We start from the raw sequence: 21,165 nt of genomic DNA on the forward strand, positions 1-21,165 counted from the left end.
TTCTTATGTTCTAATGTTCCAATGTTCTAAGAGTGAGACCAGGAGAAAAGGCATAGTCATAAATAGTGAAAAAGGTTTGAAACCGGAAGGTTAAACTATACTGACAACAAAACCAAAATGAGTAGTAAATATCAGAGTTGAAAAATACAGACTAATTATTTCTCTAAGAAAAAGTAAACGAGGCAAAAAGGGTCTTGGTATCCGCAAACTGAGATGAGTAAGCAAACCTTAGATGACCATCGAATTGTTACACTAAAAGGTCATGGCCTCCAAGGATACACCCGTAATAAGGACAAAACGGTGACAATTGTTATAAGATAAAAAAAAATTGGTAACAAAACCAATAACAAATTTGAATTGTAGAGTTAAGAAAACCCCTAAAACATGGGGTAATTAAAGAATTATCATAAAAGAAAGCTGACAAAATATTTAAAACTGACTCCTAACATACACAACCTTAAAGGAATTTTCTTCCCAAAATATTTTTACATGTTGCTTATGCCATGTAGTTTGTAGTGAAGCCTGAGAAAAAGATTTTAATCTCAAATTTTTTTCTGGAGAGCAGTGAGAACAAACTTTTTGATAGAATGGATATCCATGAAGATCAATACTGAATGACAGCAAACAATATAAAAATGTCCATGAAAAATGTCACATAATCCAAACATCAAGTCATTCAATCGTATGCTCACAATGGACAAAAAAATTGTTAAATAAACACTTCCAGATAATCAGAGCAGTACCTGCAGAGGAAATGTGTTCTCATGGTAATGAGCTTTTACATTGAAGGCAAATCTCCCGACATACGAATGAGGGGGAGAGGCGGACCTTCGGTTCAAATTTGTTTCCTCTGCATGCACTTCTGTAATTTTCCATAAATATTTATTGAACAATATTTTAGCAAAACATGCATGCATTTTGCCAAACAATTTGATGTTTTGATTAAGTGACAGAAGTAACTTGAGATTTTTCGTGCATGTTTTTTAATACTGTTTGCAGTGGTCCAGTGTTGGTCACTATAGGATGCCATTCTATTATACACTTTGTTATCTCTGTTCCCAATGAAATCATGAAATCAATTTTTTTTCTCGACCATCACTATAAACCACAAAGGGTAAGTAGCATTATAAAAATCATTTTTGGATGGAGTATTCCACAGAAATCTTAACATCACCATAGAAATAAATTTTACATTTTATAAGTAGATGTCAAATGATTTAAGATTTATTCAAAGTATATTTCAGTCTGCAGGCAACATGGTTGTTTAGTGGTTTGTACTGTTACCACACAGTTCTGGGTTTGATTTATTCTCTTATGTTTGCATGCGTAGGATATTGTGCTCATATCCATATGGGTCTTTGTCTGGGTACTCAAGCTGTGCCAGTTAACTGGCAACTCTAAATTTCCTTTGGGACAGTGATAGTGCACTGGTATAGACTGGCATGTCATTAGCAGATGGTTGCAGTCTTGTTTCTAAATCTTCCATGGTGGGCTCCAGTGCTCTATGATACTGAACTACATAAGTAGATTTAAAAAATAAATGAATATTTGCACTATTTCTGCAATGTATTTGATCAAATTACAAACTATGAGGATTTTATAGTTTATTATGTAACATACTTGCCGTTTATCATTATAAAAATATTTTTTTGCATTTGACTTTTATGTTCATTTTGTGACGATGGTCTACTAACATTCAGTATGTAGGAGCCACCATTGAATGTGTAGTTGGAAATTGTTAATTGTTTGACTAATCTCATCAGTAGCGGAGGGACACATTCAGAGTGTATATTTTAGATCAAAGGTTCCTCAGGTGAGAATCTTAAGAAGCAAGTTAATGGAACTGAAGCACATAAATTACTTAAGCAGCAATAATTGAATTCTAATTCAAAACTTTGTTTGGAACAGAAGTTTTCCTCCCCTGTAGGACTCCAGGGTCATATTTGACGACACTGTTTCAGTTTATCCTTATCCCTTTAGATTGTATTTGGGAGTAGTGAATAAATGAATACCATTATGTACTGTAGTCTCGGACTGGTCATTCTCTTCAAGTCAAGAGTAATTGGAAATATTTTTGTTACAGCATAACTGGCCATCACATTGATGAAATGAATATCAAACTAACTGTGGTAAAGCAGCTCAAAATGACAGAACTTTATAATTAAAGTGAAAATGTCACTTCAGTATACTCTATGCATGAGTGTTTCTTCTTTATGCAGGAGTGGCCTTTACTAATGGAGAGAACTGGAAACAACTTCGTCGGTTTTCTATAAAAACACTCAGAGATTATGGAGTAGGTAGGCGTAGCATTGAGGAGTGGATCCAAGAAGAAGCACAAAACCTTGTAAAGGAATTCAAGAAATATCAAGGTAAGCTGAGTTAAAGGAATTCCCCCACCCAAAAATTGCATATATTTATATTTTATATGTTACTTATCCCAAGTAGTTTGTTATAATGGCTCAGAATCTTTTTTAATCTTATGGAGAACAGAGATAACAAAGTTTCTGATAGCAGAGTTGAACAGATCAAACTATGTGATAATCGTAAATTGAAAATCTCACATTTACTCGTGTTGCGTAGTCCACATCTCATGTCATCTAAATGAATGATTTTCAATCAATTTCAATAAATGTTCCCCTGATGCCTTTATCCAACGCAGCTTATAGTATTTATGATATAATTGGTTACATTTCTTTTGGTTGTTCCAATTGGAGTACAAACAGGTCATGTGACTTACTTATGGTCATACAGTGTCAGTAGCGGGATTTAAACCCAGAGCCTTAACCACTACACTGCCTGCCTAAAGTAACTGAAAGGAAGATCATGAGGAGCAGGCACCACTGAAACTTGAACTCAGGATCTCCTGGGGCCTCATGTATAACACCGTGTGTAGAACTCACACTATAACATTGTGTAAGCACAAAGCGGGAATGTGCATATGCACAGAAAAATCCAGATGCAGGAGTCTGTGCGTAATCAAACATCCACGTTCTTCTGCTACATAAATCCCGATAAGCGTGAAAAGTGATGCACGTGCACGCGCCTGCTGCCCCACCCCATTTCCTCCCAGAATTACGCCTCTTTGAATATGCAAATCAATATAAATAGCCCTTAAAATCAGCCTTCTGTGAAAAGACAATGGCAAAACCACGAGGAAAAATGGAACAATTTCAGCGAATACCAAGTGGAGGCAAGGAAAAACATACTATTTTTTGGTTATCTTTAAACAGAGGTATAAAAAGAAAAGGAAGCTGATCGAGTGACATAGCGTGTCGGAGAAACTCGAAAGCTCAAGTTCACAAAGTCACACAGTGCCCGAAATAAAAAAGAAATCTCGCATCAAAGTCGCCGAGAAAAGGTGAGTCGTAGCCCACCATCTGAGTGTCATATGAAAGCTTATTAGGGTACAGAGAAAAAAAAAGGGACACAGTGGGGAAAAAGCATGAAATGTTAACTTTAATCTCAAAATTTCCTCTTTAATCACATAGCTTATTTTGTCATTAAAGTAGAAAATCATAAACTTAACCTTAAAATCATTTAATTTACTAGTTTCTGAAATCACATCGTAACTACAGTAGTACGTTAAATGCTTTGTTTTGTATTTGATCTTCTATGTGCTCTATGTGTGTGAATCACTATGTGCTTCTTAAACCGGCTTTCTCTTCCTCCGACAGCACACAGAATCCATTACATTCGTAATATTACAGCTCTCTGAATAATTAAAACACTGAGATCTATATGTGATATCCTTTTCAAGATGATAGGAGTTAAAGCATGTTATTAAACATGGGAACACGGTGCGCGACTTTCGATGAAATAATTTATTGCAGCAGTGCTGTCTCTTTCAAACGTACTAATCTCCAATTCCTGTCCTTCCTTTTCTTTCTCCAAATACCCAATCACCACGCAATCAGCTCTGTAATAGACATTAAGCCATCTGTTATCTGATTCTTCAAAACTTTTAAGGAACCTTGAAATATCTTCGTAGTACATGTTTAATTATTCTATCCATCTATCCTTCTAGTGTCGTGCCAGCACCAGCAAGAATACAGTGCGAGGCAGTAACAATCTGTGAACATAGCTCCAGCGCCTCGCTAGCGCTGCAGCACCGTGTCCTCACATGTTTAATTATTAACAGTATAGATTATTTAAATGAAGTTAAAGTTTTATCTGTATAATATAATAAACATATTTTGCTGTATTTCATCTGAAAAATGATATCATCATCATATGTAAATACGTGCTTTATAAAGTGGCTCAGGTTGTGCAATATTATAAGTGTATCACAAGTTTACAGTGAGGTAATTGTACTTATAATTACAAACAGTTCTACAAGGAGCAGTTGATGGAGTGATTGAGTGTGTTTAGTGCTCTTGGGATGAAACTCTTTCTGAACCGTGCGTTCCATACAGTAAAGGTTTTGAAGCGTTTGCCGTGTGAGAAGCAGTTCAAATAGGAAGCATGGTTGAGGTAGCGTGTGCTAGATACTGTATATCCTGATAATTCTCTTTCTGATCAGCTGCTACGAGTGGTACAGTGGGAGTAATATGGACAAAGATGATCCGTTGTGGTAACCCTTAACGGGAGCAGCTGAAAAAAGAAGGTGCAGTGAGAGTAACAACACTAAAGCAGCTATGGTATTTAAAATAGTTTGACCATTCTGTGGACCATTATATTATTACAGGTTAATTACAATCACATGCATTAAACTAATAAACAATATGTGGTTAATTTCAGTGCATTTATAAATGGTCAGGGATGTGGATCTGAAAAAGAAACATAAACCACACAGGAACAGTAGCATTGCTTTGACGCTGGGTGCCGCCAGTCTGCAAAACTGAGCGGAGAACAGGGTATGAGGTACCGTGGAAAAGTGTGTGGCTTTACGCCAAGTTTAGGTTTTATACATCTCGATTTGAATGTGGAAAGGTTCGTATGCAACATTTCTGTGCGTACGCACCATTTATGCATGAGGCCCCTGGTTACTACACAGGCACTTTAACCAGCCAAGCCACAATACCTGAAAATGAAATGCATTTAAACATGATTGATCATTTAAACTGTAGACCTGCCTCCTCTTCTCATTTATTGGTGCAGCCCAATAATATGAATCCTTTATTAAACAAAAAGAAATAACAATCATTACCATGGGCATTCATTTATGGTACTGACTTCTGTTTATCGAAATCGTGTCAGCTACATAGCTCATTTTTTTCAACTTTCACTGCTTTAAAAAGAGGTGGACTCTACATGTTTCTGGCATCAAATTTCAGATTTGGATAAGTGGATAAGTTATCTGGGAACCCAACCCAACCAAGAAAAAATGGGCACCTCCTTGAGGCAAGTCTGTGCCCTGAGGCTAGTTTACCCTGCTTTTGAATTAGACAAAGAAAAAAAAAGTTTTGCGCTTTCACTTAGTGGAAGGAGGGGGTGCAGGAAGTTGGCAAAGTATGCTGGATAGCTACATGGGTGCAGTGTGGCATGCCAGTGTGACCGCCAGATCAGCTGCGTGAGAGAGCTCCATAGGTGGTTGTGTTGAAACAAAGTGTTTTAGCATGAGAGGCCTATTGGACCACACACGTGTCTATGGAAGGTGCCGACACTCTGGTGATGCTCTGCTGCCTGCATGGAAAAAATCAACAGGCGAGCTTTGGGTTAGTAGAAGCCATGCAAGAACCCAGGAAGAGTTTACGGAGAGGTTTACCTGAGTAGGGTTCAGGAAAGGACTAGACTGTTAATCCATTTCACATGAGAGCATGCACATGCAGCAGGATTTGAGACCCCATGAAACAGGAAATGTAACTGGGGGATCGAATGCAACGGTGCAAACATAGTAGTGTGCAAGCCTATGGGTGGGGTTGGACAGTTGTCCAAACAGGATCAGTTAAAAACATCCTAAGAGCATATTTAAAACACTGCAAAGGCTAATGAGGGCAACATCTGTCTGTGCAGTTAATTTATTTAATGTAAATAAATGTATAATATTACATGTAGGAAGTAAAAATGTTAGGTTTGAATGCAGTTGAATGGGAAATCTGAAAATCAAATGTACATCTTAGAGTGCAATATTTTTAAAGGATTTCTTAGATTTTTCTTTTCCATACTTAGGAATCATAAGCGTTTGTTTGAAAATTTCAGGTTCTCCCTTCGACCCTAAAGTCATTCTAAGCTGTGCTGTTTGCAATGTCATCTGCTCTGTTCTGTATGGAAAACGTTTTGACTATAAGAATGCCATTTTCACTCACTTGGTGTCTGTGGTTACCACAGTGATTGCTCTCCTTAGTACCCCGATGACACAGGTAAATAAATATATTTATGCTTACTAATTAAACTATTCCAGTGAAACTGCATGGTGCATGATTTGCTTCTTATTTCTTTTTTTTATATCCTTTTTCTCCAGTTGTACAATATATTTCCTAACCTGTGTAAATTCCTGCCTGGATCTCATAAAGAATTGTTCAAAAAAATAGAAGAAATGAACACCATAATCAAATCAACGATCTTAGAATGCAGTGAAAATCTGAGCAATGACACCCCTCAGAATTTTGTCGACAGTTTCCTTCTTAAAATGAAAGAGGTAACATATCACACATGCATGATGGTTACTGGGTGGGAGAGGATGGAGAGAAGATTATCTACCAATTTAGAAGTATCTTCTTTTCATAAATGTTATTGAAATTATTACATCTATAGGCAGGTTGACCAGAAAAAATCTTGTATTGCCACAGGGTGAGAACTTGATATAAGGGGCCCAACACTTAAAAACGACAAGAGAAACCTTAAGGCTAAATGCTATTTAAGCTCAGCTATCTGACTGTCTTGCTTTTCCAGTCTACAGGAGAAGTAGAAATAGCAACAATATGTTTGTGATCATTGAAAAATTATTTTAAGCTTGAATCTTTGCTATGTGGGTGAACTGAGATATTCAAATGAATAAACAGTGATTAAGAGTTTTAAGGAAGATAAAAGAGCATTATGACTCATAGTTTAATAAATAATGAACTTTTTGGACTAATTCTATAATCTAGTCCTAAACCTGAAACTGACTGCTGCTGAAAAGTTATCTCTCTATTATAAAAAAAATCTTTGGAAGGGAGACTAGCGAGAAGAGACGTGATCTTCTCTGAAGACAATATGAAGTCCGCAAGAGACACTTTAACTTGCTCTCAGCTCTGAAAACGACAATCGACAAGCAAAACACGCAGCTCACCAGCAGCAGAAAGCCAGCAGATGATTCAACCGCTTCTCCATAGTGTGTGTTCAGCCACCCTAACAAAATCCCACACCCCAAACCTTCACAATGCAAGCGGCTGACATGCGAAGTGGCAAAATGACAGCTGCTATACAGGCTTTGAAATGATCGGGACAAGCAGAACAGGCAGCTCGCAGAGCTCAGCATTACAGGTAAAAATCCCTGCTTGGGCACCACCCAAGCTACAAACACGTGCAGATCAGGTTGACTGGGAAAGTCTATTGGCCTTGTGAGAGAGTAGATGTGTTATTTAATTGCGTGGCACGCTAATAAACAGACAATGTATACTTTCCGTTATTGCTGTAAGGACAGCCTCCAGCTGTCTATTACCCAGAACTGAAATAAGCAGGTTTTGTAAAAAATAAAGAATTAAGGTTTCTAGTAAAACAGTCCTATTTTTGCTCTTAGTGCCCCAGGCTAAAACTCTTAATAGTCTTACTACTGTCCATGTATTTGTGAGCCTATGTATTTAATCTTAGTGAATCAGACGAGTTGGGCTGCACTCCCATGAAACCAATCATATAGTCTGGAATACCCAGTGTCCCATTCAGACCAGTCTGCAACTCTCTCTCTGTTGTCTGAAATCATACAGGTGAGCTGCATGTACTTTATGCAGGAACTGAAAACCAATGAATGATCAGCCGGATGTACAATGCATATAATGTAGCTATGAGGAAGATAAGGAATTGGGTGTAAAATAAAAGAACCAATGCTGAAACAGGTTTAGGACAGTCTGTGACTCTATAATGTAAAGCAAAAAAACAAATAAAACGGTCTTTCACAAAGAACAGTAACATCTTTTCAGTTGCAAGTACAAAGAAGTGACAGCAATGGCAAGGTTTGAGGTCATATATGTTCCAGGCAGAAAAGGGGAGGGTCCAAGAGGTCAGACAGCGGAAGTGATGTCAGCAGTGGCAGGGCTGTCGATCACATGTTCTGCAGCCGGCATCAGACAACAGCACCAGCCCCTGGTTCAACAGGAAAATTATCATCAGAGCCCTTAAACTGTCTCACAAGCACACGTGCATGATGGGAGTATTCGGACTTTGCAAACAGAAGAGTCTGATGTCTCATATTTTACTTACCATGATGGAATAGAAAACAGAAAAAAGGGCTGAGATTGTAGCTGAACACTCTGCACCTGAAAAGCATTCAACAACACCGTACACCCTAGTCTGTCACAAAAATGGGTGCACTTATAATATTTTGTAAATGTAACACAGGTCTAGAAAGTCAGAGTCACTTAATTTGTCATTTTTAGATGTCTAATCCAACATCCTGAGGTGATGATATCAGCAATTTCAGTCGTTATCTGCTTAAGAGAGATTGAAAGATCTTATTCATGGGGACTGTGTGCTCTTTAGCTGTCAGAAGGTGTTACCATCCTCTAGTGTTTCCTCACTGGCCTCTCTATGTCAGTTTATAGAACTAAATAAAACAGGATCATAGTAAGAGACATTGAAGAATAATGATTGGTTTGAGAAAGCACAAGACCTCTTAATGTATTCACCTTGCAATTAGCATCTCATTAAATCTAAACCAATAGTTATTCATCCATGGTACAAAATTTTAAAATCTGAAAAACTAAAGGAAACTGTTTTTTAGATCTATTAAAATATTTTACTAGTAATGTTACTCAATTTAAAAGTTTCTTAATCAGTGTGATGATGCAGGTCCTCTCCACGCTCCCAATGTCCTTTTGGGTGCCCTGAACCCGACAATGTCGGTAATGAGCTGACATATGAGGGCAATTCTCAAATGAAGCCAGGCGATATTTCCAAAAAGTGCATAAGTGGTTTTATTAAAACCAACAAAACAGTGTCCAAAGAAGTTAACCAACAAAACAGTGTCCAAACTAAAAGTGCAGTGCATCAGGTTTCCATAAATCCATAAAAGCAGGTGTTCAGTGGGGATAAAATACATCAATAAATAAATCCGATAAAACTCGAAGTTAAAAAAAAAATGCAGAAGTTAACGCAATCTCTCTCATTTCTCTCCGGTTTACCTCCGTCTCTCTTTCTCCCTGGTTCACCCATTGCTCCATCAGCCTACTGAGACTCAGCAGTAACGAGTTCCTTCAGCCACCTCCATCTTGACTTCCATATGGAATTCACTGCCAGACCGTAAAGGTTGGCTCTCCTCCCTCCATCCTTTGCACTTCTGTAGTCGCTCCTTGGATCCCTCGGGAGGACACCTGCCTTGCTCACCCCACTCACTCGAACATCCAGTGGGGTGAACTAGCCCCTAGGGCGCAACCAACTAACGCTCTTGCGTGGGGCCCTAGCTCGTTCTGTTTCCTTGTTACAGGTGGCCAGATCGTACCTACTAAGACTACTCTTTCCCGTTCTTTATCCTCCTTTTTCTTCCTCAATTCCTCCTGATTTCTGAAGCCATCTCTTTATCTCCCCCTTTCCTGGTGTCGACCCGAATATATACATACCTCTGCACGCCTCCGTGGGCGCATTGCTTTAATCACACACCGCAGGAAGCCAATGAGGCAACTGAGAACAATCGCACCCACACATGCAGGTGTGACTCGCTCCAACAACCTTATTAACTACCCGTGGTCGTGCAATCACGCCCACGGACAACAACTTGGCTATACAGATTTAAAACCTGGCCCTTTTTTTTTGAAGCCGTGGACCCGCTATACCACAGTCAGTCAATGCAAAATCATAAATTATTCTACTTTCAGTTATATATTAAATCATGTTACATCTATCGAATGAAAACATTTCTAAATCACTCATCTGCTCCTGAATTTTTCATGAATGACACGTTTCCCTGAAAATCATTTCTATGTTGAAACTGTACAGAATCACAGCTTATTTTAGAAATTAGAATTGGAAGAAGGTTGAAATATACAAGCAAAAGTCGTAACTAGGAGTCAAAGAAACTAATAAATAAGGCCTAGGGCATGAAACAATAATCGTGGCCAAGGAACAAAGTGAGAGGATCACAAACCAAATGTTCACACATCCAGAGCTGAAATGTATGGCAAAAATTGTAGTCAGGGCCAACAAAGAATTTGTAACCTGAGAGTCTATATCAAACAATTTCACTAGAGTTTTAGTTTGAATCCACAAAACTTAGACAAACTAAGATGCTATTATGTCGTCTGTGACCCCTGATATCCAACCCTAAAAACTATATAGCAACTTTCAACACTAAAGTATACTGCTAAAAAAGTTGCTACTGTCAGAAAAGAAAGGGCTGGAAGAATGATGAAGAATGTATGTAGTCAGGAAAGCATTCAGGAATCATTAACAAGAAAGATAGATCTGAGAGAAATGCTAAAGCAAGAACCAGGGATCGTCAAAGGAGTACAAGGTCATAAACACAGAAATTCAAGTGCAAAGCAAAGTACAGAAAGATTTTTGTTTCTTGAAATTTGGATAATTATGCAAATATACTCTGTGGTCTAAATATCCCTACAGTAAATGCCCTATAGCAACCTGTAATTGTTTCTAGACTACAAGAGTTTAATATGGTGTTGCAGTAAAACAGCAAATAATTCATTTTAATTAGTTGATTATAGAACTTTAAAACATGAGAATGAAATAATAATCCCTGAGGTCAGATGAGGTTATGAGAAAAATTTGTAGAAGGAACAAGAAATGTATATGTTTTAGGTATCACTACGGTATAGAGTCCTACAACGGTGAAGCGCACAGGAAAAACAAAACAATGCCATGGAATAATACAAAAAATAGTTAACATAAATAAAAATGCATTGAAACAAAAAATACATGATTTTGTCATTTTCTAAAATTATTTTTAGAACCGCTTGGTTTGAAAAATGTATGGCTTTCTTCCATGTTTTTAAGGAAAAAGAAAATCCCAATAGTTCTTTCACCTATGATGATTTACTGGGAACCATTTCAAACCTCTTTATGGCTGGTACAGAGACTACAAGCACTACTTTACGATATGGACTGATGCTTCTCATCAAGTACCCCCATATCCAGGGTAGGTGTTTTAGAATTTCTTACTACGCAGGTTTATTTTATTCTGTATGTGTGAAACCAACCCATCCCAGCACTGAAACACACGCCTAAGGGTATCCAGCGAAAAACGTTCTTGGAACAACACCAAGTCTTATATTTACCTCTCATGTTTACTCTCTATCAGTAAATATGAACATATCATACTGTTTATTGATTTCATTTCCATTGAAATTCTGATTGCCTTGAACAGTACTTTGAAATACACACCCCATCCATCTTCTGTCCCTACCCATTGTAAATAAAGACAAGAATCGCATTCGCAAGGTTTGGGGTTGTGAGCCCCGTATACTGTAATGAAAATAAGGTCTTTTTCTTTCCAGACAAAATGCATGAAAAAAATACAAGACAATATGGAGGGTTGGAGGGACATTTTTAAAGGAAGGGATCGGAAATCAGGCGTGATGGTTGCTGGGTAGGTGTGGTGGTGTATGGGAGATCATAGTGGGACCAGAGGGAAGAAAGGAACACGGAAGTGTTGCTCTGTTTTCGCTCCTGGCTGGTTTATGGTGGCGTCGCTTCATCCTTTCTATGAAATAAGAGAGAGAGAGGTTAGTATGCTGCCTTCGTCCCCCGGCCGGCTGTTCCGCGGTGAGCGTTGGGTCCTTCGACTGCTCCCAATGCGCTCGTGCGTGACACCATGCATCTTGGCAACATCAGCACCATTACTGATTACACACTAAACACAGATAGTTAAGAACCACCAAATGACCCTATGAACACGTGGGTCTTTAATCTTTTTCAAACACAGGAGACAACTCAGTTCAAAGATTTGATGAACTACTGGTAGTCAGCCATGAACACTCAATGTCAGGCTCCGAAGCTGTTCCCTTGCAGTAGCTCACGCTGTATGGGACCTGCTTCTGAGCCAGACATTGTGAGTGCACAGCAATACAGTTGGTGACAAAAGTGGGATTTGCACTGTGGACAGGTGGAGTGTAGTGATATGTGGTAAAGTGTATTTAGGGGTGTGATAGTGTGCAGCTATTTAAGTATAAAAAGTGCACTCAGCCTCAGGAGGAGCATAAGTGAGCATGGTAACATGGATATTTCAATAGCACTTACAGGTAATGGTGGTCAACACATCCAATGTGTGCCAGCATTCAGTCTTTTAACACTTTGAACTCGATGTGCAAGTTAAGTTGTATCTCATTGAGTCTGTTAAAATGTGACACGTGAGACAAGTCATATCTCAGTATATAACCACTACAGATGTAGCCAGCTTGCTGGTGAGTTTCACTGTCACATCTCAGTTACCTACCGTAGTGCTGCCTTTTAGTGGATAGCCATGAATTATTTTTTTTTTTGATGGCACAGGAAAATAGTGCTATAAATAGACAGTCCATAGTTATTTCACTGCAAAAAAGGCATAAAGCTGTTGATGTTTTGAAATAACTAGATTTACTGCAAGATGAATATTTTGATGATAAAGACAGTGGTCGAGATAGTGAGAATCAGTTGAATGAATGTGTAGGCTCTGGTACTGATGGTGTTTCTTCATCCTAAGCTGTCTGACTTGTCACAACTATCAGGCCAGCACTACATGGAAATTCTGCAGCCAACTGAACTCAAACAGTCACCAGCTACCAAATGTGTTGTATGTAACAATTGTGAACAGTATAAAGAAATGTGTTATATTTCTCCTATCTCCTATCTCCTATCCCTGCACTCTGTATGGTGCTGTGCTTCAAAGACAGTTATTCCAATGGAGACTTTTAGTAATGCTACTGGTGAAAATGAAATAATTAAGAGTTTCTTTACATTTTTGATGGAGTTAATATTAATAAAACAGTTGCTTTCTAATACATTTCTTTATATATTTATGAGTTTTGATAGAGCTCATTATTTATCACACTTGCATCAAACTATACTGCGGTGTCCTGGTAATCAATGGTTCAGCAGTCAATGTGTTAAGGTTAAATTGCTACAGCTCAAACATCCCGCAGTGTATGTCGGTCTTCTCAGTGACCGTGGTTTCTCTGCTTTTTAAATTTTGAGGGGGCTAAGGGGAACACGCCTTTCTGTCAAATGTCATTTTGATAGACCATATCAGTACATTTTGCAAAATAAAAGTATCCAGTGGTTCAAGGGCCTTGCCTTTTATGCATGTGTAAAGTCTAGAAAATGACAATTAGAACTTGATGTTTGGGTTATGTTTGGAGCCTGACATTTTCCTAATCCTTTCTAGCTGTGTGTCTTCTCTGACATCTGGCTGCTCCTCTGCATTCTGCAGAAAGCCCCTTTTTGCATGGTTGCCTACTTCGATGTTTCTCTACTAACAATTTCTCTTTCTGTGTGGGTTAGACACACTGATACCACAGGCATAAAAAAGTTCAAATTAGAGGAAAAACAAGCCTAAAAAAACAGAACAGTTTAACATCATTTTTAACATAAGTATTTTCATAGCAGCTTTAAATACTTGTAACATCTAAAGTGTAAAAATAAGACAAACTCCACAACAATAATTAAAAAGGACTTTAGCTAAAAAATATAAACTACTGTACTTCTGTGTCTACTTTAATCTTTCAAGAAAATATTCAAAAAGAGATTGAAGCTGTCATTGGTCATAAACGTAGCCCCTGTATGGAGGATCGGAAGAAGATGCCATTCACGGATGCTGTAATTCACGAGATCCAGAGGTTTAGTGATCTGCTGCCTTTGAATGTAATCCACACCACCACCAAAGACACCATTTTTCAAGGATACTTCATTCCAGGGGTGAGAGAATCTGATTTCATTTTTGATTTATCATCTTAGATTTGCTGTTAAAAATCCTCAAGGGGACCTAGTACTTGTTACATTAAATCCTTCAAACCAACCTTTTCCCCTCTCACATGGAGTTCTATTTGTCTTTATCCAGAGGATGAAAACAATAAAAACATGTCAGAATATACAGATGTACACCCAATGGCAGCAACAATGGTAAACATTATATAAGAATATTATGTCAATTACTGAATGTGACATCAGGTGCCCATTACAAATGGAGCTCTCTTCACACAGGAGAGCTTACTAGATCCTACATTTTGTAGTGACACTCCAGATGCTTGCAATCTGAAGCTACTGTGTGCCCTGATTGAAATGTCATGTCTCTTTTTCAGTCCACTTACCTGCAGATTGACTATCATGTTCTTGAGTTAACAGAATGTGGTGACTGCCACTCCTCACACCATAATCCTACCAAAATCCTAAAATAATACTCATGCTAATGTGGAAGTATTTTGTTGTTTCTCATCATGATACAGGGTACCATGGTGTCCCCTTTGCTTCATTCATTGCTGTTCGACAAGACATTGTGGGAATCTCCTAACTCCTTCAATCCCGGTCACTTTTTGGATGAGCATGGTCACTTCAAAATGAATCCTGCGTTCCTTCCATTTTCTACAGGTACACACATTTTTGTTATCTTCTTTAATTTTTTTTTAAGTTAATATTTATACCTTTGAATTGTGATGTAGCTCCTGTGTTTAAATGTTGTCCTGTATTTTCATATTTTTCCTGTACCGATATAGAAAAGCTAATGCTAAAATGCTCAGGATAATGGTGTAGTCCCTTTCCCATTTAGTGTTTTAATTTGTTCTGATCCTCTAACTGCATTTAACAAAACACGATAACCCGCCATAATAAGCCAGATGACAGCAACATAATTAACAAATAACTAACACACACAAACACAGTCCAGTTACCAGATGAGGATAATGATGAAGAAAAGTGCTTAACATCAAAATTTTTCAAAGCTTTTTTCTTCAGGTGATCTCATTCACTAAATATTTTCCTGAAATTTTTGTTTTCTCCAGAACCAGCATGATAATAATAAAGCTGGTCCTAGCAATAAGTAATATGCTGGATTAACCAGCATATCAGATGAAATTCTTCTTCCTGTATGGATTTAATAAGAACTGTTTAACTGATATGTAAATAATTTGCATAAAACTTGCAAACATATTTAAAAACAAGTTGTGCATGCAGAAAGAAACTGGAAATGTGTTGGTATACTTATGTTTTAAAGGTAATGTCTTTTTGAATAAATTTGTATGTGACCTGTGACCCTTCTCCTTTAATAATATTACCCAGAATGCTATGCACTTTAAGCAAGCTCAACTTTCATTCACATGAAGATTTTCTGGTGGTGGATTCATTTAATAATAATTTAATAAAAATACAAGCATTTAGGACTGTGTGGGCATATGACTGGATGACTTGATATATGGATTATGCAACACTTGTCACAAAATATTTTTCTCATGAGCCTTTTGATATAGTTTACTGCTGTTCAGAGTTGGTTGCCATAGATGTCTCTTCTGTCAGAAGCTTTCTTATGTCCATTTTCATGGAAACATTAATTTAAAAAAATTGGGGTAAGTGATTTATAAAAAAAAATATCATTTTTGGGTGCAGTATTCCTTTAACCACTCTCCAATGAACTCCAAGTTTATAGTTAAAATATCGTAACTGTTATAATGTATGTATATTACAGTGGATGTGACATGGTATATATCTGATGGAAAATTGTACTGGTCTATGTGGAAAGCCATCTGCTATATTCCTGGTTTGTTTGTGGATTGTCTATATTGCCTTTATTTTCATTTTTCTTTGTGGATATCTCAGTTCTGCCAGTCTAAGATAACCAAACCTTCCTCAACATTCAATTCTCCAGTGATGATCTATGTAAATATAATCTGAATGGAAGGAAAACTTGTCAAACACCCTTCTTATTGTGTGTACCACTTAGCCTGCACCACACACCCTGTGTCCTTCACCATAGAAAACGTCACAGACTGCAGGGGAAATGGGAAGGTGTAACGGCAAAGTTCAGGGCTTACCTGCTTTTCCAGGTTATTCATCATACTCTTTGATATTTCATTCATGGATGCAGATCAAATCATAACTGTTTGCACTGCTGGCTTTTAACTGCAGACAATTATTCCAGTTTTGAGTTACTGCTTGAAATGAATGACCCTAACTCAGTTCTTTTTGCAGTGATTTATCAACCAGCTAAATTTATTAAGAATTTTATTCAAGAACTAGGGGGTTCCGCCCCCTGCTTGCTTCACATGCCCACCCCCAGGTTTGGTTATCCAGATATACAATTTAAAGAGATTGTTACTTTCATGGGAATTCTCCAACTTAAACTTTAAAGCCTTGCAATATCTACATACTTCTGACATATTACTTATGTCCATATATTTGAACTCTTTTTGCTGTTCCTTTATTTCACTGAGTAATAATTTCCGTTTGTTTGTGCTAATGCGATCTTTACTCTCTTTTTTTTGATACTTTCGAATTTTACTACTTTTAGAATCTGTATCTAGAATCTATCACACCAACGTTTCTGAACGTCTTTATTAAGTCTTTTATTTCTGACCCCAATTGGAACAACTTGGTTTTCAATTCCACTTGGTCCAGGCTGAAATTACTTTCCTTATTTTCAGAATTTGCACAGAGCTGCTTTTTTTTCTTCGCTTAATCATTGACGTGCCATCGAGAACATATAAAATTTTTAATAGCTGGGACTCGTAGTGCTGGGCGATATGGAAAAATCATATATCACGATATGGATTATTTTATATCACAATAACGATATATATCACGATATACCACCCACAATAAAGTACGTTTCCAGTTATTCTCTGAAAAGTTTGACAAAAATATCATTGCATACTTTTTTTTGCAACTTTATTTTGAAGTGACATTTAACTGAACTGTCACAAAACCACAAGATAGAGTTTCTTTGCGAAAAAGTTCATTTTTATTCTTGATTATCACTTATATAAAGGGTAGAGTATGCATTGCATAGCGACAAGACATTATCATTCATTTGTCTTAGGCTATTTAATGCAATATTTTCTTTAGTAATTGATAAAATTAGGTTAGAAACGATAGAAACGATAGAAGAGAAATAGGACGATAGACACTTTTCTATCGTCCCCACGATATATATCGTCATATCGCCCAGCACCAGCTGGGAGCACATTAAGTGTGTCTGCCAAAAGCATCACAACAACTGAGATGTTAGATGTCCATGATCTTGTTTTAAATTGTTTGTAAGTAGGGTGTGATGTGCAAAAGTGGCCATCTCACGGGTCTTGTTTCCAAAGGTTGTACAGTTTAGTCACAAGCGTCAAAGCGTCTTTCCAAGATGATAACGTCTCGACCCAAAGTTTTTTTATTATGATAGAGAGATATTCTGAATTCTTGGTTGGAACTATGTTAAAGTATGACACTTTTTTAACATTTGATGAACTTAATATTCATGTTGTCTGATAAAACCTCTAATTAGGAACTTTTTAAATCTTATTTACTCTTTTAATCCTAAGTCAGTGAGCGTTCCTACACATGGGCACACACTGGATCATGTTTTATCTTACGGATTACAAGTTCGTAATAGATACGTTTGTGATGTTCTTTGACGATCATATGTCATTTTTAAATGAGATCTTCTTTGTGTTAAATCTCGCCCCTCTACTTGCTTTTCTGACATTATTTACGCTTCTACTGCCAGACAGTTTGCTGTATAAAGATGCTACTCAGGCATGCTGTAGTGCTGAGGGCCTAATATTTTTTTGTAATTCCAAGGTTTTAGACTAAGTTGTTCCACTGAAGACAAGGTGTACTAAATCTTTATCTGAGCCATGGTTATATGATTCCATGAAAGCTATTAGACAAACATATAGGAGAACTGAGGCCAAATGGAAGAAAGATAAGCTTCAGGTGTCTTCGGATGTCTTTGGGGATTGCTTGTTAAATTACCATGATGCTGTCAAGGATGCTAAAACTGATTACATTTTAGACATTATTAAAAACCCCATGTCCAAAAAAGTATGGAAAACATCAAGTCCTGGGTGTTACATTTTCTTGATTTAAAATGTAAAGAAAATTGAGATTGTGACATCTGGGATCTCTGACCTCCACAGTGTCTCTGATTTTAATCTTAGTCTACTAGAACCATACATTAAACCTTGTGCTAGGAACATAATTGTGATATTTGAAAGTAACCTCAAAATCAATAAATACGTTCAGTTGTAAAGGCCTGTTATTTCCATCTATTAGTGTTCCTGCTTGGTCTGTTGCTGATCTTGAAAAGATGACTCATGCCTTTATTGGACAGCTGTAACTCATTATACACTGGTGTTATTCAGCAATCACTTTCTACAATTTGTGCAAAACGCTAATGCTAGACTTTTGACAGGCATATGTAAGCGTGACCATATTTCTCCCACATCAGCTTCCCTTCTTTGGCTTCCAGTCCATTACAAGGTTGACTTTAAAGTGCTATTATATGTTTTTAGGTGCCTAAATGGATTAACAGCCTTCCTATCTTTTCAACGTTTTACACCTTTACGTTCCAGCATCCCAACTTAATTTCTTTGATCAGACACTCTTAGTTGTGCCACGTTCTCAACTAATGTTTAAAAGTGAGTGTGCTTTTGCCTCAGCTGCTCCTAGGCTCCCCTAGAGCTAGAACAATCTACTTGCTTATTTCAGGTCTGCAATAACTGTGGCCATTTTTAAATCCAGGCTGAAAACACATCTTTTCACTTTTAATTAGTAGTATTAGTTACTTTAATATCTTTGTTAAGTTTTATGTTTTTTGTTTAATATTATTATTATAGTTATTTTCCCCAATTGATTTTAATATGCAGGCTTTTGGTCAATGTTCATTGTTTTAAATGTTCTTTACAAATAAACTAAACTAAACCAAACCAGGGGTGGATCAACTATGAAACTAATAAAGCTTTAGCTTAAGAGCCTCTAATCCCAGAGGGACCACAGAATTAACCTTACTCAACATTGCCCTCAATTTATAGGAGTCTACTGTATGAAAAGTGTTTTTTAAAAAATAATAATAATATAGTGTAATTCATTACTACAGCAATTAAATCAAAATCCGAGATATAGTAGATACAGTACATTTAAAAATAAAGTGATAGTCTATCATGGAACAACCCCATTGAAGAAGACAACAGCGGTTACCCAGACCATGTTACTGATTGTGAAGGGGCCGCTAAAACATTTCATACTTCAGACCCCCAAAAATGTAGGTCTGCCAATGGAATAAACAGCTATAAAATTTTTCTGCTCTAGTTGGAATATGTGTTGAATCTTTACATTCTTTTTTGTACTTGAAGAATTATTTTTTGCACTCCATTTTTATGTCTCCCTCCTATGAAATGGATGTTACGAGGTTAACTGATGAGTCATCCAAGGTGTCAAAGGTGCACCACAGTGATATTACCCATTGTCATCTCTAGAGTGTCCCATAGCTGCTAGTAGGTTTCTGCTCCAAAGAGCTCTCCCATCCCATCTCACAGATGCTCAACTGGATGTACTGTACAGGTAAAACACAACTTTAAAATGGGTTCAGTGTCATAATCAAGAGCTTTAGAAATCTGACCATATTGCCCAATGGATTAATAACATCACGTGTCACTGTTTAATGAAAGACAAATGATGCAATTGATCTGAAGCAGGGCTTTGGGTTTTACTTGATAATTTATCCATCTATTTTCACACTTATACAATCCAAAGTATACAGTAGTTGCGAGGAGCTGGAATTTATTCAATCAGCATCAGTGACAAGGTACACTAGTTGGTTGCAGGGCACATGCCCATACTTGGACAGTTTAATGTCCCCAATGAACACTACCTGCATATCATTGAACTGTGGGATGTAAACATAGAACCTGCAGAAAAAGTCACACAGACACAGAGCGAACTGGTACACTCTACACACATTTGAAATTTCACTCCTAATTTGAGACATGTGCACTAACCGTGTATTACTGTTCCATCAGTGTAATTGAGAGAATGGAAAAAAATAGAAAGAGGTCATCATACTGGAGGGTTCAACATCTATTTAGATTTGAGAATGTCCCATGAGATGGAAAACTACTGCTTTTATTTATTTATTTATTTTTTAGGAAAGAGAATCTGTATAGGTGAACACCTGGCCCGCACAGAACTTTTCCTATTTATGACCACCCTACTGCAGAACTTTTCTTTCCGTTCCATCGAGGATCCAGAGCACATCGACCTAACTCCAGATGAAAGTTCTTTTGTAAAAGTGCCACGGCCTTACAAGCTCCTGATATGCCCTCACCACTGACAGCTGAGCACTGAAACTTTTAGAAAATCCACAAAATTCACCTTATGTTCTGCCTTCATTTGTTCTTATTATTTTAACTTAAACAAGCTTTTATATCTGTGTCTTTTGTGGAAGATGAATGTTCTCTTCGTTCCCTTGTACTAATTCATGTCTGAGAAATAAGCTTTATGAAACCATACATTATATAAAAGCATGCTTTGCTGAGCAAACAGAAAAATATTTGTCCAAAAGACTTGAGGTCTAAGCATTCCACACATGAGTCTGCCTTATCACGTTTTCCCTTATCTGAACGCCATAACAAAGGGGCCAAGAAATCAAGTTGCACAAGGGGCGTTGAAGGGGCTCAAGGATTGTGTATAATAAAAGTGTCGACTGTTGCATTTCATAATGATATAAAATCACGCATTCTAGGGGTATAAAAACTTTGCCCCACCCAACAGACGGGGTTCAGAAGAGCCCTGACGCTGTCATGTATATTATTGTCTGCTTTTCTGAAACTCTTCTCACTGTGACTCTGCAAAATAAAGCTTCTATATAACCACACCTGCTGTCTTGTCTGAAGTCTTCGTCCACACTTTGTGCTCTGAGGTATTGTGCAGTAGTGTTTAATCTGTATGGACACGCAAGCCAGGCATTGTGCAGAAAGCACAACTGGTCAGGACTCACATGTGTCACACCAGTTCATATACCAGCCAATGTGTGAGTATTAGAAACGGTCTTCATATCAAAATAAAACAGGTGTTTTACAGTATGTGGAAATCCTCAAGGAACTGCGTATGTTTAATCTAAACAAATTGAAATTA

General features: G+C 37.4%; 1 protein-coding gene across 1 annotated transcript in view; it reads left to right on the forward strand.

The window, feature by feature from the left end:
* LOC120539728 (cytochrome P450 2C11-like) overlaps positions 1 to 20,647 on the forward strand; it is an 82,663-nt gene extending 62,016 nt beyond the window's left edge. Inside the window, exons 12-18 of the mRNA XM_039770111.1 lie at positions 2,220 to 2,369; positions 6,139 to 6,299; positions 6,401 to 6,577; positions 11,080 to 11,221; positions 13,787 to 13,974; positions 14,502 to 14,643; positions 20,178 to 20,647. Of these exons, the coding sequence (XP_039626045.1) occupies positions 2,220 to 2,369; positions 6,139 to 6,299; positions 6,401 to 6,577; positions 11,080 to 11,221; positions 13,787 to 13,974; positions 14,502 to 14,643; positions 20,178 to 20,362 (1,145 nt within the window). The 3' untranslated portion in view covers positions 20,363 to 20,647. The remainder of the gene's footprint in view (positions 1 to 2,219; positions 2,370 to 6,138; positions 6,300 to 6,400; positions 6,578 to 11,079; positions 11,222 to 13,786; positions 13,975 to 14,501; positions 14,644 to 20,177) is intronic.
* Positions 20,648 to 21,165: the final 518 nt, after the last annotated feature.

Source organism: Polypterus senegalus, chromosome 11 (assembly GCF_016835505.1).
Source record: "Polypterus senegalus isolate Bchr_013 chromosome 11, ASM1683550v1, whole genome shotgun sequence".
Lineage (NCBI taxonomy): Eukaryota > Metazoa > Chordata > Cladistia > Polypteriformes > Polypteridae > Polypterus > Polypterus senegalus.